The sequence below is a fragment of the Leopardus geoffroyi genome, chromosome B4 (genome assembly GCF_018350155.1).
Source record: "Leopardus geoffroyi isolate Oge1 chromosome B4, O.geoffroyi_Oge1_pat1.0, whole genome shotgun sequence".
NCBI lineage: Eukaryota > Metazoa > Chordata > Mammalia > Carnivora > Felidae > Leopardus > Leopardus geoffroyi.
The window spans coordinates 141,864,620-141,881,398 of NC_059341.1; the positions used below are offsets into that span (position 1 = coordinate 141,864,620).

The 16,779-nt window shown below is 59.6% G+C and overlaps 1 protein-coding gene across 8 annotated transcripts in view; it reads right to left on the reverse strand.

The window, feature by feature from the left end:
• BRD1 (bromodomain containing 1) overlaps positions 1 to 10,674 on the reverse strand; it is a 43,448-nt gene extending 32,774 nt beyond the window's left edge. For 7 of the 8 annotated variants that reach the window (XR_006708856.1, XM_045463871.1, XM_045463869.1 and 4 more), the window contains exons 1-2: positions 10,547 to 10,674; positions 5,948 to 7,328 (exon numbers count right to left, since the gene is read on the reverse strand). Coding sequence is in view for 7 of the 8 variants with exons in the window: in XM_045463871.1 (XP_045319827.1) it covers positions 5,948 to 7,314 (1,367 nt within the window). In the remaining variant the exon portion in view is untranslated. Of the gene's footprint in view, positions 1 to 5,947; positions 7,329 to 9,026; positions 10,179 to 10,546 lie in introns of those variants that run through there. The other variant, XM_045463866.1, reaches the window with a different exon arrangement.
• Between the last annotated feature and the right edge of the window lie 6,105 nt (positions 10,675 to 16,779).

A 16,779-nucleotide genomic window follows, 5' to 3' on the forward strand; every position in this document is an offset into this window, starting at 1 on the left:
AGGGAGACACGGAATCCGAGACAGGCTCCAGGCTCTGAGCCGTCAGCACAGAGACTGACGTGGGGCTCGAACCCACGAACCGCCGGATCACGACCTAAGCCGAAGTCAGACGCTTAACTGACTGAGCCACCCAGGTGCCCCTCTCATTTGGTTTTAAAACTTTTTATATAAAAACTGTGGGAAACCAAAAAAATGCAACTAAAAAGCTACTTTCCCTCCACGTGGCAGTCACTGAAAGACGGTGCTCGTGACGCCCTGGGGCCATCCCTGAAGAGTGCGATTTTAGATCCCACCCTCCCAAAGAACGCGGTCTTGAGTCCTTACAAGGGACACAACTCACTTTCGCAACAGCTCAGAGGTCAAATGGAGGTCAAGGTGGCAAGAGTGAAATCCAACCCCTGTGACCTGAAAAGGCCAGAAGTTGCCTTGGGAGGGAAGTGGTTCTGTACCATGTGGCTCCCAGGAGAAGCTCCTGCACGGTTCGACACAGGTCAAGACCCTTCTCAGGACCCCTTCGCAAAGCCCAGAAATGGCTGGGGTGCACGTGTCACCCAAGGTCACAGTGAGGTGGCCGTCTGCAGCTAACTAACCAAGAGCCGAGTTCCCCAAGGGCAGGCTGCCGGTGACAGCCAGCTGGGCCACCCACCAGATGCTCCCCTCCCACCCATCCAGGTCCTGCTGGACAGACCTCTGAAATCACAAGGTCAGGGGAGGGGAAGGAGCCCACTGATGAGAAACTGGAGGGCTGAGCGGGTCGTCTCCGGGCCTCCTGGGGAACAGGACCAACAGGCGGGACCCTGGGCCAGTGTGAAGAGGTACCGGGCAGCTGGCGCCACTTCCAAGGGCCTCCCAGACCTCAGGCCGCGAGCCGGGAGAACACAAAAGCAGAAATTGTCCCGCGGAGGCTCCAGCAACACCTTGGTCACTGAGAAGCAGGGGATGTCACTACCTCTGGGGGGAGGGGGGGCACACGGCACCTCCATGGACACCAGACAAACCCAGAACGACGCTCACTGGCTCTGCGAAGGCAGAAGGGCTGTCTTCTCCAAAAATGGCCAGTCTCAGAACCTTCGAGTGGCTCCGGAAGCATCCAGATCACAGCCGGCCAGCCTGACCGGGACGGGGCCTGAATGGAGGGCAGGGAGGCTACAGCGAGCCTCACCATGTGCTCGCCCGGAGGCCAGCCCTGTCCCGGCACACACGTGCGGACACGCGGGCCACTTCTGTGTACAGGGTGAACCCTGGGATTTGAGTGTCTCTCTCCTTCTTATTTTTGTAACATTTTATAAATTGAGAGCTATTTCCAAATAAAAAACTGAAATGATGACCCCCAACACGATCCGGTCTCCACGTGTGCCTGTGGAGAGCTCGCCATTGTGAGGCCCCATCAGCAGTCCTGACACCATCCGTCCACCTGCTGTGGTGAACGGGTACGGACTCGGCGTGCGCACCATTCACATTTTGCACTTTATCAGCCTAGGTAACACCCAGGCTGGGGCAGTGGTGACACTGGGTGGCATTCGTCCACAGCTAGTATTAAAGAAAACTTCTAATAAGTTTCAATCCTGTTTCTGCCCAAAGTGAGCATACACAAGGCATGTGAACGGAAAGGACCAAAGTCGCTACTCCGGCTGGTTCTTCCCACGGACTGAGCGCCCGCTCTGCAGGCCCGGGACGCTGCGGGAGAGACCCAGGCCCAGAGAGACGGCGAGGACGCACACGCAGAGCACAGCAGCTCCCTGCAGAGACCACCACCGAGCAAGGCACCCAGGACGAGGGCCAGAGAGGCAGGGGCAGCCCAGGGCACAGGCCGAGGTGTCCAGACGCTCGGGTGACCGTGGACCGCGGCCCACAGCGCTGCTCTCGCGAGCACAAGGTGCTGGAGCACCTGCCCACACGCCGCGAAACACCGAGTCCTCACCAGAACTCTTCCCACCCGCCCCGGCAACGTGGTCAGAGCCAGTCTGCACAGCAGCCGCAATCCTGCCTCCCGGGAAGAGCACCCTCCGCAGGCCACGGCGCCCGGAGCCGGGGGGAAGCCGCACCCCAGGGCGGACGTACTCACGGGATGAGACGCCCAGCGCCTCCATCCGAATTCACATCCGAGGAAAGCGGGGAAGTCCACTTCGTGAAGTCACGGCGGGTGGGAACGAGAATATTCGAAGAGCGCGTGGGAAGCCCACCACCGCGGCGCTTTCTCAGCGTGCCAGCTTCCGAGCGGCGGGGGGCAAAGACGACCGCCCTGCTTTTCCACGTAGCGTTCGATTCACAAACCAAACGCTTCACTTTCCGGTCTGGTTTTCGGTGCTTCTTTCCAGAGCAGCTGCTGCTTTAGACACCACGCAGGCCCTTCCCCCCGAGGACCCCGACGCCCCCGATGCCGGCAGGGGCACCGTGACCTGCCTCCGGCACCACGTCCAGGAGGCAAACCCAGGGGCCCGTGCAGCTGTGGGGTGGCCAGAGCAGGGCCTCCACCTGCCCGGAAGGGCCGAGCCACCCCCTCCCTCACTTCCCCAATCCACAGCCCAACAGAACCTTTCTAAATTACAGTCACGCTAAGGGCCAGAAACGTGGGGAAAAAAAGACATACAAAACTCAAGTCCGGACTTTCCACAGTTCTATTCAGCAAACGTAAAATTCCGTAAAATTCCTCGGTCGAATGGCTACTAAGCATTCACTCTCCCATTTCCGTCCCCACCCGGTGTCTGAGGGCGCAGCACCCTCCAGGAAATTGGGCTGTGGACCCGATCCTCCCTCCACCCTTCTCGTTGACTCAGGTAACTCACTAGGTGCGCACGTGCCCCGAGCAACGCACACGTAAACGACCCAAGTGGCCGAGAGGACCAGGCTAACGTCCGGACCAACACAGCACATCAGCCTCTGCTCATTAGAGGCCTCTCTCCTCCACACATAAGAGCGACTCCCACCAAAGGGCAACAAGAGAGAATTACCAGCTCTGGAGCTTTGGGGCAACTCAGTGAGTCCCTGACCGCCCCCACCTGCACCCTCGCCTCACAAGCCTCAACCGGTCCCTCCCTCCCCCACGAAGCAGCGAGGAACGGAGGAGGAACCAGAGAAGGATCTAATCGGAAAAGCGGCTACTCAAGAGCTAGAACAGCACTGGGGCGCCTGGGTGGCGCAGTCGGTTAAGCGTCCGACTTCAGCCAGGTCACGATCTCGCGGTCCGTGAGTTCGAGCCCCGCGTCGGGCTCTGGGCTGATGGCTCAGAGCCTGGAGCCTGTTTCCGATTCTGTGTCTCCCTCTCTCTCTGCCCCTCCCCCATTCATGCTCTGTCTCTCTCTGTCCCAAAAATAAATAAACGTTGAAAAAAAAAATTTTTAAAAAAGAGCTAGAACAGCACAGCCAAGACGTTGATCGTTCTTGGAAGGGAAGGCAAAAAGGAGGGGAGTGGGATTTCCCGCACGCCCCAGGAACGGGGGCCACCAGACCAGCCACACCGTGGGCCACGGCAGGATCAGCGTAGCGGCTGGCAAGCCTGGGCCACCCCACAGCACCTGCCCTGACCACCCACAGGGTGGTCCAACAACAGCTTACCAACCGGCTAAGGGTGACCAGAAGACCTTCCAAGGATGGCGCTGTGGCCCAAAACATCAAGGTCGCCCAGCAGGTCTGGGTGAGCCACACGGCAAGGCCACGAATCTGTCCCCAGTCACATCTTTTATCTCTACTCCAAACCGAAACCAATTTTATTCCTAAATTAAGAAAAGAAAGAAACAAACAGGGGCCAGACTACACTTTTAGTACGTGATTTATTAACTATATCACCCGCTTTCAAAGATTCAGATCCAAAGCCGGCGTTTTGTCCGTCAGGCTGGTCACCCAGGACCTGCGAGCACCCACATTTTCCAACTGGAAATGCCTTCTCCTGCAAGTGGCCCAGCAGCCCCACAGGCCAGCCCCTCTTCAGCACCGCTCATCAGGAGCGGGCAACCACAAGGCGCTGGGCACAGCCAAGGGAGACCAGACACTTCTGGATTCTCGATTTGTTAGGTCACGTGGCTTCCCTTTCATTTACTTGCAGTACAGCAAACGCTAAGACCCGGGGCTCTTCCACAGAAGCTCTGGATGCAAATCTCACACTCTCTGCCCCACAGGTAGAAACGCAAGTGAAATGGTTTTTGAAAAGTCCAGCTGACTGACCTACAAAGACACACCTTGGTTTCAACAATGGTTTCCTCCGGATAAGAAGGACGAGCAGTTTTGGTCACTTCTGTCTGAATCTACTGATTCTACGAGAAGTACGTGCTGCTCTATAAAACTTCACTTGGGAGGGAAAAAAAAAAAAAAAACGCACCTCTAACTCTTCATACCAAGTAAGTGCCCAGAGTCTTGGGATCGAACGGCACTCCAACGTAAGGTCCCACTGCACCTCACAACCGAACCGGTGAGCTCGACGAAACTCAGGACCCGTTAAAACCACATTACGATGTCCAATCGCAACGTGCTGGTGTTCCCACCGCAGACACACAGAAGCACGACACAAAAAGCTATCCTTCAATATGCTGAATGTTCTACTTCTCAACAACTGAAACACCCGCGAGTCTGTCATACGCTCAATTTGTGAGATGCGCAGGTTCGATTCCCACGCGACTCACTCACCAACGATTCGCAGTCCGGCAACGACAGGTACCCCACGAGCTGCTCTCAGGGGCGGACTTCATCACCTCAACGCTTCGCTTCCTTCACCGAAGGGTTTTAAAGCCCTCGTGCCCTATTATCAAGCGTGCTGCAGCCTCAAAGCTCAAGGAGTGTCTGAGTGAGGGGTCTGCTGTCCCACCCTCAGGCTCTGGCATAAGACCAACCCACTTACCTCACATTCCGAACGAAGTAAGAGCGAGTCGGCAGCAGGAGGAGCAAGGAGGAAACAAGGGCAGGGACAAAAGTGGGCACAGCTGGGTGGGGACCGGCCTCTGTGACACGTGTAAGAGCAAGGCCAAGGGCCTGACCCCACTACCACGAACCCCCCAATACCGCAGACACCCCCCCCCCCCCCCGCTGTGATCCTCAACCACTGCAGACTGCTCTGTTGGAGAGCCCTACACGGACCGGGCAACATCCACACCGCGAAGGGAAACGGTCAGGAAACCCAGAAAGGCTGTCACAACAGGAAGGAGACCAGCGCCTCCCTCCGTGAAGCTCCCATCAGCCCCAGTCCGATCTCCACGCCTGTCTGTCTTACCCTCCTTCACTTTACGACAGATTCATTTTAAACGCTACAAGGTTCTAGGGGGCTTTGGGTGGCTCCGCTGGTTGAGCATCCTGAGTCTTCGTTTCGGCTCAGGTCACGAACTCATGGTCCGTAAGACTGAGCCCCGTGTCAGGCTCTGCTCAGACAGTGTGGGGTCTGCTTAGGATTCTCATTCTCTCTCATTCTCTCGGTCTCTCTCTCTCAAAATAAGTAAACATTAAAAAATAATAATAAAGGGTGCCTGAGTGGCTCAGTCGGTGAAGCGTCCAACTTTGGCTCAGGTCATGATCTCGCGGTTCCTGAGTTCGAGCCCCACGTCGGGCTCTGCGCTGATGGCTCAGAGCCTGGAGCCTGCTTTGGATTCTGTGTCTCCCTCTCTGTCTGCCCCTCCCCTGCTCGTGCTCTGTGTCTCTCTCAAAAATAAAAACAAAGGTTAAAAAATATGTAATAATAACAACAAAGCCAAATAAAGCGCCACAAGGTTCTCCAACTCAGTGGGGAAGCGGAGCGAGGACCGGCATCTTATCGCGTCAAAGGTGGTGCCCGCACCCGCAGTTGCTCGGGGCCCCCCGACCCTAATTCCTGAGGTCAGCGTGGCCCTGGGCTCCGCGAGCTCCGCGTGGCAGGCACCAGCGGAGAGCCACGGAAGCAGAAGGCGCGAGATCCTCGGACACAGCCGCGCCGCGCCCTGGCCCCCCCTCGGGGCTCCTCCTCTATCCCACGCCGGCACGCACTTACCTCTGAGGGGGGATATACGGGGCGCACACGGGCGGCAGGACCGCACAGGGCTCACTCAGCGTCTTCTTCGCCTTTTTTGCTTTCTTCCTGACCTTGGACGTGGACCTGACCGTCTTGACGGAGCTCTCTTTTCGACAGACACCGTTTTTCATTTCCACCTCCCCGTAAATGTTCAGAGGCCTCCGCGTACAGCCCGGGGGCGTGTGGGCGTCACAGTAAGCGGTCTTCCTGACAGAGAAGGTCGTGGCGCCGCCCGCGAGTTCTTTCACGGGCTCCATCTTCATGTAGAGGCCGGCCCTCTGGGCGCACGTCACGTGGAACGCCGTGTAGCAGTTTGCCTTGTGGCACTGGATGCAGGCGCCCACGCCCTTCTGCTTGCAGAGGTAGCACGTCAGTTTCCACCGGGCCGGGGGGATGTTCCTCACGCCGTCGATGGGCTCGATGAACACCGTGTTGGCGAAGCCAACCTCCGGGATCCACAGGGCGCACACCACGTGGCCCCAGCGGTCGTCGTCTGTCTTTTTGAAGGCACCTCCCTTGTTCGGGCAGAGCACGCAGTCGGCGGGCCGGGCCCGGGACTGCAGGCAGTGTCGGCAGAGCCACTGGCCCTCGGGGATGTAGGGCACCCCGTAGCACTCCTGGTGCACGGCCAGGTTGCACATGTCGCAGAAGAGGATCACGTTGCTGTTCTGGCACTCGCCGTCCATGCAGATGCAGCACACGGCGTCTTCGTCGATCAGGGACTGCTGCTCCCCCTGCTTCTGGTTCTCGCAGTAGGACTCCTTCTCGAAGCGGTCCATCAAGAACTCGAACACGCTCTGCGACACGGCCGACACGCAGTCGCCCTTGCGCTTCTCGTTGACGATCTCCAGCCAGGCGTAATCCTCCTCGTCCATGTCGTACTCCACCTCGTTGTCCAGCTCCTCGGCCGACTTCTCGATGAACTTGTAGTACACCGGGGGCCTCCTGGGGGCGGACGGCGGGCTGTACTCCACGATCCGCACCTTGGGCTCAGGAAGCGCGCTGGCCGAAGCCAGCGTGCCGTGGGCACTGGGGAGGGCTTCATTTTTCTTTTTGACTCGGTTGTTTTTGTGGCGCTTAGTTCTTAAGCACACCGGTGGCCTCTCGCTATTTTCTTTATTGCTGTTGCACTCGCTCATCTCTTGAGCCGTGAGGTCATCTTCCAGTATGATCTCCAGGGGATCAAAAATACTGATCCGATGGAGGCGCCCCTCGATCTCTATCTCAACCATCCTCTGGGCCTGCGCGTAGGTCAGGGTCTCTCGCGTGGGGGAGTGCTTAGTACTGCACGGGGAGGAAGGGTGTCTCGCTGCAGCGCCGCGATGACATCGTCCTTTCCTCCTCATTTGGTACTGACTCCCTAAAACAGAGGGAAAGGCCAAGTTAGCTCCGTGCAGAAGACACAGGACGAGAAAACCACCAGACGCGCCGGGGGCAGAGCTAACCGACCAACCCAAGCTAAATCAAAACGAAACTCCCAGCTAACACCTCTCTGCGGAGTCCCAGATCACTCGTCCCCGGGACTCACGATCGTGTCCAACAACCTTCCCCACCAGGTCCCTCCCGGACCAGAGGAGAGGACAAGGAGTGAGGAGGGGCCTCTGAGAGGGACAAGAGCCTCTGGGCCGCCCTGTGATTCCCACAGCTCGCCGAGCACCTTCCTGGACCCAGCTGACAGGTCACCACGATGACTGCAACATCCCTCACGAGCAGGGAGCCCCAGCCCTGAGCCCAGAGAAGCCCACACACAGGGCTGGACCCCAGCAGGCGCCAAAGTCAGGACAGCAAGGCAAGCGTGCTCGGCGGCTCCTTCACCCCTGACCAACACTCCCCTTCGCAGGGTCTTCCCCTGCAGCCCAGTGCGATAGCCCTGCTGGGTGCCGGGAGCCTAGGCGGTGAGAGCACAGAGCACAGCCGTCCGTCCTCTCCACGACGCGCCCTCCACACCCACGTGGAGATACAGGGCGACTCGAGCACACCGGGACCAGAGAGAGGAGCCCCGTACTGGTCTGGGGGCCGTCCTCACCCGGGGAGGCCCCCGCCCAGCTTCCAGAGTGACCACCACAGAAACCCCCGCAGCCCGGCCAGCCTGCCCCGCCCCCACAAGGCTGCCGCCCCAACGGTGGCACCGGGCCGTGCCCTCCTCGTCCTCCGGCACACCCAGACGAGACGTGCCATATACCACAAGGGGCATCTCTGCCCTCGCGCCACACTGAGGGCCGCCCCTGAGAACTACACGCTGCCCGGGGAACCCCCACCCCGGGGTGGCCAGCAGGGGCTCAGGTGCCTGAAACCTTGGCCATGGAGCTCTGGGAGAACTTGCTCTTCTCAGAGCTCCACCCTCCGACCCAGTAACCGAGTCTATCTTCAGTCTCCCTCATGTGAAGACTCCGGGGTCCGGACCACCGGTGACCCGCCAAGCCAACTGTCACCTTGGGAAATGATGCCGAGGACCGAGGACTCCTCCCTCCAAACAACTACACTGTACTGACAGGAAGCAAAATGACTTTAAGCGACTGGCTTACAAATGAACATTCCACAGTGGAGCCCCAGGCCCACGCCAAGACTGGGAAAGCCGGCAAGGGGGCGCCCCCAGGACCTGACTGCCTCAAGGCAGCCTAGCTGATCTTCCGGAAAAGTCCTCAAGGAGCGCTTGGTAAGCCCCAAAAGGCAATCCCAGCAAACCCTAAATGCGCTTTTTAAGACAGACCCTTCTGATCTCTGTCAAATACAAACCCACGTTTTACGTTGAAATTTAACAAGAATTCCCTGCAAGGACAAGCCCGGAAAACACTCTGGCCGGCCAAAACCCAACTCACCTGCATGGCAGGGGTCTCCAGGTGCCCACTCAACCCCGGGCCCCCCAGAAATGGGCCACAAAGTCACCGACCAGCCAGTCCTGCACCAGCAGTGCCCTCGGAAGGGGGCTGGGTGCAGCCCCCGGGGTGTCAGCACCACAGCCTACACGGAGGGGACCCTAATGCCCCCGGGGACGGACGACTTTGCACGTCATTACTGAGATGGGGTCACGGGGTCCAAGTGACAACCGGCTACTCACCGGATTAAAAGCAAACTCGTAATTTTCTCCTCGCCGCCAAAGTACCAGGTAGCTCTAAGTGTAACCAGCCTCCACAACCCACGCTCTCCCGATGGGCCCCTCAACCACTCTGCACACCAACTTCACCTAACAACGGTCACGGCAGCTCCAGCGTCTGAGGATGGAACCGTGACGGGGAAGGAGGGCAGTTAGTGGCACAGAGTGACCGACTGCTCACGGCTCCTGGCTTCCCGACACCCTCTGTCACTGCCATGTGGCTCCAAGCACACTTGGCGCTTCTGCAGAGGGGCAAGCAGTCCCACCAGGAGGTGGTCAGCGAGGACAAGAAGCCTTTCCAGCCGTAATTCGGTGAAATACACCCAGAAAAGCCGCGTGGGCCACCAGAGAGGAGGCCTGCACGCTAAGGAGCAGCAAACGTCTTCAAATCAGTTCATTTCCTGCCTGGCTGGGAACAAGTCACTTCAACTGTCCCGGCCCTGCTCCCGCTAAAGCAGGAACAGGATCATAGCCGGCTCCCGCTGGTGTGAGCACTCCCCGACTTCCCACGAGGCGCTCGGGGCAGCGCCTGGCGGAGCAGGTAAGGGCATATACCACCCTAATTCCCCAAGCCCACCCAGGCAGGGGTGAAACTTCGGGGTGAGGAAAACGTTCGGATGGGCGTGGCAGTTTCCTGGGCGGACGTACTTGTGTCAAAACTCAAGTGTGCCCTAACAGGGGCTGTGTCTTCTCCGAATCACACCTCGGTGAGCTCACTTCTCCTACGAGGGTCCAAGGGAGCCGAGCAGGGCTCAGTTCCCCACAGTCAGAGGGACGAAGGGATGACGGGCTGTCCCTGCAGCCGGGTCCGGGGCCACCCACCTCCCAACGGCCAGACCCGCGCGGCTTCCCCGGCTTCTCTGCTGGGAAACGTTTAAAGTCCGGCCCTGTTACAGGGAGTTTCCTGTCTTGGCAAAACAAACCGACTGTATCTGTTACATAATGCGACCCGCTCGGGCACAATGACTCCCGGCCGCGTTAAAACGCCGACTCTGGGGCAGAGGGGCCGCCGCGCCCGACCCACGGCCCACACGCGGGGCCGGCCGCCGGGTCCCGATCTGCCGCCCGCCATCGCGGCGGCCGGCACAGGGCGGCCTCCCGGACACCGGGGCCCCGGCACCCCGGCCCCAGCCGCCCGGCCTCCCCGGCACCCCGGCCTCCTCAACAGCCCGACCTCAACACCCGGACTCTTGGGCCTCCCCCGCCCAGCGTCCCCGACACCCCGGCCTCCCCGATCTCCTCGCCCCGGCCTCCCCGATCTCCCCGCCCCGGCCTCCTCGCCACCTCGGCTCCCTCCTCCCCCCACCCCGCCCGGCCCGGCCTCCAGGCCGCCCTCAGGCCGCCCACCCGCCCGCCCGCCCGCCCGCGGACAATGCGCCGCCCGCCGCGGCCGCCAAACATGGCGTCGGCACAGGCACCCGAGAGGCCGGCGGGCGAGGCGGCGGCGGCGGCGGCGGCGGCGGCCCCGGCCCCCGCCCACTCACCTTCGGGGCCGCGGCCGCGGGAGCCCGGCGGCGGGCGCGGGGGGCCGGCGCGGCCAAGGCGGCGCTAATGGCGCCCGCGGCTCCTCCGCCAACGGCCGCGCAGGCCCGGCCCGCCGCCGCTCTGGGCGCGGGCTCCTGTCGGCGGCGCCCGGCCCGGCTCGGCTCGGCGGCCGCGGGCTCGCGGGCTCTCGGGGTCTCGCGGGCGGGCGGCGGCGGCGGGCGGTGCGGGGCCCGGCGGGGAGGCCCGGCGCGGGGAGGGGGGGGGGGGGGCTCGGCCGGCGGCGACGGCGGAGGCGGCGGCGGCGGCGGCGGCGGGGCGCGGGGCGCGGGCGCGGAGAGGGTCGGACGCCCGGGCCGGCTCGCTCGCTCGCTCGCTCCCCAGCGAAGCAAACAATGCGGCGAGCGCTCCGCCCGGCGCGCTGCGTGCGAGACGCGCCCCGCCCGCCGCCGCCATGACGCGCGCCGCCGGGGGAGGGGCGGGCTGAGGGGCGCCGGCCGGGGAGGGAGGGGCGGCCGGGCGGAGGGGGCGCGGGGACCCTGGGCTGGGGCCTGAGGGGTGACCGGACGGAGGGGCGCGGGGACCCTGGGCTGGGGCCTGAGGGGCGACCGGAGGGAGGGGCACGCGGACCCTGGGCTGGGGCCTGAGGGGACTCTGGGCTGGGGTCTGAGGGGCGGCCGGGCGGAGGGGGCGCGGGGACCCTGGGCTGGGACCTGAGGGGTGACCGGACGGAGGGGCGCGGGACCCTGGGCTGGGGGCCTGAGGAGACCCTGGGCTGGGGCCTGAGGGGTGACCGGACGGAGGGGCGCGGGGACCCTGGGCTGGGGCCTGAGGGGTGACCGGACGGAGGGGCGCGGGGACCCTGGGCTGGGGGCCTGAGGAGACCCTGGGCTGGGGCCTGAGGGGACTCTGGGCTGGGGTCTGAGGGGTGAGCGGACGGAGGGGCGCGGGGACCCTGGGCTGGGGCCTGAGGGGTGACCGGACAGAGGGGCATGGGGACCCTGGGCTGGGGCCTGAGGGGACCCTGAGTTGGGGCGTGAGGGGTGCGGGGACCCTGGGCTGGGGGCCTGCGGGGACCCTGGGCTGGGGCCTGAGGGGCGCGGGGACCCTGGGCTGGGGCCTGAGGGGTGACCGGACGGAGGGGCGCGGGGACCCTGGGCTGGGGGCCTGAGGGGACCCTGAGTTGGGGCGTGAGGGGTGCGGGGACCCTGGGCTGGGGCCTGAGGGGTGACCGGACGGAGGGGCGCGGGGACCCTGGGCTGGGGCCTGAGGGGCAACTGGAGGGAGGGGCACGCGGACCCTGGGCTGGGGCCTGAGGGGACTCTGGGCTGGGGTCTGAGGGGTGACCGGACAGAGGGGCACGGGGACCCTGGGCTGGGGCCTGAGGGGCAACTGGAGGGAGGGGCACGCGGACCCTGGGCTGGGGCCTGAGGGGTGACCGGACGGAGGGGCGCGGGGACCCTGGGCTGGGGCCTGAGGAGACCCTGGGCTGGGGCCTGAGGGGCGACCGGACGGAGGGGCGCGGGGACCCTGGGCTGGGGCCTGAGGAGACCCTGGGCTGGGGCCTGAGGGGCGACCGGAGGGAGGGGCGCGGGGACCCTGGGCTGGGGGCCTGAGGAGACCCTGGGCTGGGGCCTGAGGGGCGACCGGAGGGAGGGGCACGGGGACCCTGGGCTGGGGCCTGAGGGGACTCTGGGCTGGGGTCTGAGGGGTGAGCGGACAGAGGGGCACGGGGACCCTGGGCTGGGGCCTGAGGGGCAACTGGAGGGAGGGGCACGCGGACCCTGGTCTGGGGCCTGAGGGGACCCTGAGCTGGGGCCTGAGGGGACTCTGGGCTGGGGTCTGAGGGGTGAGCGGACGGAGGGGCGCAGGGACCCTGGGCTGGGGCCTGAGGGGTGACCGGACAGAGGGGCATGGGGACCCTGGGCTGGGGCCTGAGGGGCAACTGGAGGGAGGGGCACGCGGACCCTGGTCTGGGGCCTGAGGGGACCCTGAGCTGGGGCCTGAGGGGACTCTGGGCTGGGGTCTGAGGGGTGAGCGGACGGAGGGGCGCAGGGACCCTGGGCTGGGGCCTGAGGGGTGACCGGACAGAGGGGCATGGGGACCCTGGGCTGGGGCCTGAGGGGCAACTGGAGGGAGGGGCACGCGGACCCTGGTCTGGGGCCTGAGGGGACCCTGAGCTGGGGCCTGAGGGGACTCTGGGCTGGGGTCTGAGGGGTGAGCGGACGGAGGGGCGCAGGGACCCTGGGCTGGGGCCTGAGGGGTGACCGGACAGAGGGGCATGGGGACCCTGGGCTGGGGCCTGAGGGGACCCTGAGTTGGGGCGTGAGGGGTGCGGGGACCCTGGGCTGGGGGCCTGCGGGGACCCTGGGCTGGGGCCTGAGGGGTGAGCGGACGGAGGGGTGCGGAGACCCTGGGCTGGGGCCTGAGGGGACCCTGAGCTGGGGCCTGAGGGGCGCGGGGGCCCTGGGCTGGGGGCCTGAGGGGACCCTGGACTGGGGGCCTAAGGGACCCTGGGCTGGGGCCTGAGGGGTGAGCGGACGGAGGGGCGCGGGGACCCTGGGCTGGGAGGGAGAGGATTTTTGAGGTGGAGGTGACTGAGGGGCACTGTCTGGGCAGAGGTGAGCCTGAAGTGTCCAGGGAGAAGCCTAGGCGGTCAGCACAGTGACCATGAAGGAGGGCTGGGGCGCTGGGGGAAAGGACCTGGCAGGGGCCCCCCAGCTTGTGGCTGCAGGGGAGGCCCCCCAGGAAGAGAGGGACACCCCTCCCCCAGGGCAGAGGCTGGGTCCTTGTGAGCTGATACGGTCTTCTCCTTATATGGGCAGACAGGGCAGGGTCCATCAGAGGCCTTACCAAGAGTGGGCGGGCTGGCCCTGACCACCCACAGGTCCTCTTGCTGACTGCTGCTCGAGCTTCACTGCACCCAGCCTGTAGGTTGAGAGGCCACGGCTTGGAGAGTCGCTTAGTGTTGCAGCCAAGGTTCCCCCCTTGAAGCTGGTGCCCCCTCCAGACACACCCTTGGGTGGAGAAGGGGCTGGCCTGCCAGGGGGGCCACAACCACATGTGCACCCAGGCACCACGAACACCTCCTCTGCTCTACAGATGTCTGCTTACCGCAATCCAAACTCACCAGGGCATCCAGTAGTGGAGGACAAGCGAGCTGGGCCTGCATCCCCTGTCCTCAACCTGGGGTGACCCAGATGCAAACGGACAGGCTGGAGTATCTTACAACACGGAGCAAAAGTAAGAGGCTCACGAAGAAGACGATGAGAACCTCACAGAACAGGACACGGAGAATGGTCACAGGAAACTTCTCAAATGACAAGTAATGCCCAGGACACGTGGAGAAAAAACACCCACAGAGGCATGTCAGAGTGACATTCTGGAATTCAAAGGGTAAAGAGATAGCTCAAAAACCTGCAGAGAAGAAGGATCTTCTTTAATCAGACTGAATCTGATTGTCAACTGGCAAGGGAGCACAATTGTCAAAATTGTAAGAGAATTGAACCTAGAACTCCTAGTAGTGAAACTCATTTGTGAAACCGCAAAATAAAGGTGTCTTCACAGTCTAAACATCCAAGTTCACCATACACAAAGTCTATTAAAAAAAAAAATGCTGGAAGATAGATTCTAGCAAAACAAAAAGCGTATCCAAGAGTAAGACATGGATGCCAGCAAAGAAACCAGTTGGAATGGTTGAAAGAAAATCATATAACAGCTGGAGAGAAAATCCCAGATGAGCCCAGCATGACATATGGCAAGGGGAGGTCAGAGCAGGAAGGAAAAAGCATGCTAAAGTTCTTGTATTGTTAGAAGACTTCAGAGTTGGTGGGGAATTGAAATGAAGACTGACAGTATCAACAAAAATCAGAAAAGAGAAAAAGATAAATGCATGATCAGAAAGGAAGATAATATGAGATGACAAGAAGAAATTCAAGCATTCATGTAATCACAAACATGACTACATTAAATTCATGTATTAAAAGATAGAGACTCTCGAAATGGCATACATCGTTAAATACTATTTACAGAAAAATATATCTGAGAAAGTCACACAGATTGAAAATAAAAGGATAGAAAGTATGTATCATACAACTCTTGTTCCTCAAAAGACCATAAGAGAATGGACAAAAACAAAAACTAGAAGATATTTGCAACTTATATACCTTGCAAATTATTCAGTGTCCAGAATATATGAAGAATACTTTCAAATCCATTAGAGAAAAACAAGCCAGGGGTGCCTGGCTGGCCCAGTCAGTGGAGTGTATGACTCTTGATCTCAGGGTTGTGAGTTCAAGCCCCACGTTGGGTGAGGAGCCTACTTGAAATAAAATTTAAAAAAATTAAATTTTTTTTTTTAAAGAAAAAGACAAGCCAATCGAATGACAGGGAAAACCCATAATCAGGGTCCTTGCAGAGAAGAATGTGGAAGGGCCAATAACCTCACCAGTAATTTCAAAAATGCAAACTAAAACCACCAAATGAGCACAAATGTTAAACTAAACCCAGTGATGGCAGGAAGGTAGATCAACTGAAATATGCATACCCTGCTGGCTGGAATGTCAGGTGGTACCATTACCTTAGTGAAAAATAAAGCATTACCCAGTAAAGTTGGACATGTGTATCAGTTATCTATTGCTGCATAATAAAGCACCTGCAAAACTTCATAGCTCAAAACAACAATAGTCGTGCCCTTTACACACAGATCTTCTAGGGTACTAGGGTATCCCTACTGGGGACTGGAGGGCCCATGTCCAAGATGGTGCATGCATGGCCAGTAGGCTGGTTCAGGCTATGGGCTGAGCCGGATGGTGGCCAAGTTCCAAGAGCAAGAATTCTAAGAGAACTAGTAAGGACCTGTTATCACTCTTCATACCAGAGCCCCAGAAGTCACATAGCATCACTTCTGGCCAAGCCTGTCCGGATGCAAGAGATGAGACACCTCTGCTTCCTGTGGATAGAAGTGTCAAAGTCCTATTTTAAGAGGAAGGAATACATGTGCACATGTGCACACCAATTCCCAGCTCGAGGGTTAAGCTGGTATATTCCTAGGTACCTCCGTGCCTGAAAGTATGCCAAAGAAACCTGCACTTGTTCATAGGGAGATGTGCATCAAAGTTCAAAACAGTATTGTTTTTAGTAGCAAAAATACCGGGAGGGAAAATACCTTAAATGTCCCTGGACAATAAGACAAAGTGATGTACGTCCATATAATGGAATAGCACACGATGGCTTCAATGAATGAACTGTACCACTTGGAGCCATGTGGCTGAATCTCAGACACGATGCCGAGTGGGAGTAACTCAGGACTATAATATAGAGTGTGATTCCATTTACAATTAACAGAGTGAGCTAGGAAATATGTGGGTAAGTATGTACCCACAAACCCCGTACCTTTTTTGATCCCTATTAACAAACCTTAGCGTTCACACTGGTAGCTCCACTTCCAATCCAACAGATTTCATTCCATCCTCTCTTTCTATCGAACTCTTTCAACAATGAAAAACCTATGCATTCACTTCATAGCTGTCTCCACTGTGTGTTGAGGCTGTACCAGCCGGAAAGTTGACCCAAGACACACCAACCACCACCCCCCACCCCGCCTCTGTTAGATGCACCTCCGAAAGATCTACAGCTGAAAGCCTGAGCCCCACAAAAGCAAGGAGAGGGCATTGGTGTTATTTTGTCATGTTGTTTTCTGGCAGAAGTCAGATAATACCCTTTTTCTTTGTGCTTGATCTATCTCTATAGTAGATTGTGCTTCCGTAAACAAACACAACATACTCAGAACGTCTCACTTCAGAACTCAGGAAAAATAGTTTCTACTGACTCTTTTAATAAAATTTAGTTACTTGCATAGTTTCAATAAAGATCAGTCCTTTTTACCAAGATATAATTAAACAAACTGCCACCAAGCCTTTATGCGGGTGTCTCATTGGAGAATACATTCAGTATGACCCACCCACCTTAGGCACAAGGTTGTAGCATCTGTGTTGGGTCAATGCCCACAGAATCCTCTGCCCCGCACTGCTCAGGTGCCTGTCCTATGGAGCACCATGTCTTAGTCGTACAAGTAGTAAGGAAAATGGGAGCTATGACAGACACCGTGGTCTTTGAGAAGGTACGAACTTCCCTATTTGCACAGGTATTGCAGGCAAATCAGAGGGAGATTAGTTTGGTTCCATTTCCTAACCTAGGAATAGAAGGGCAAATGAGAGAAAAATCTCAGGCATAA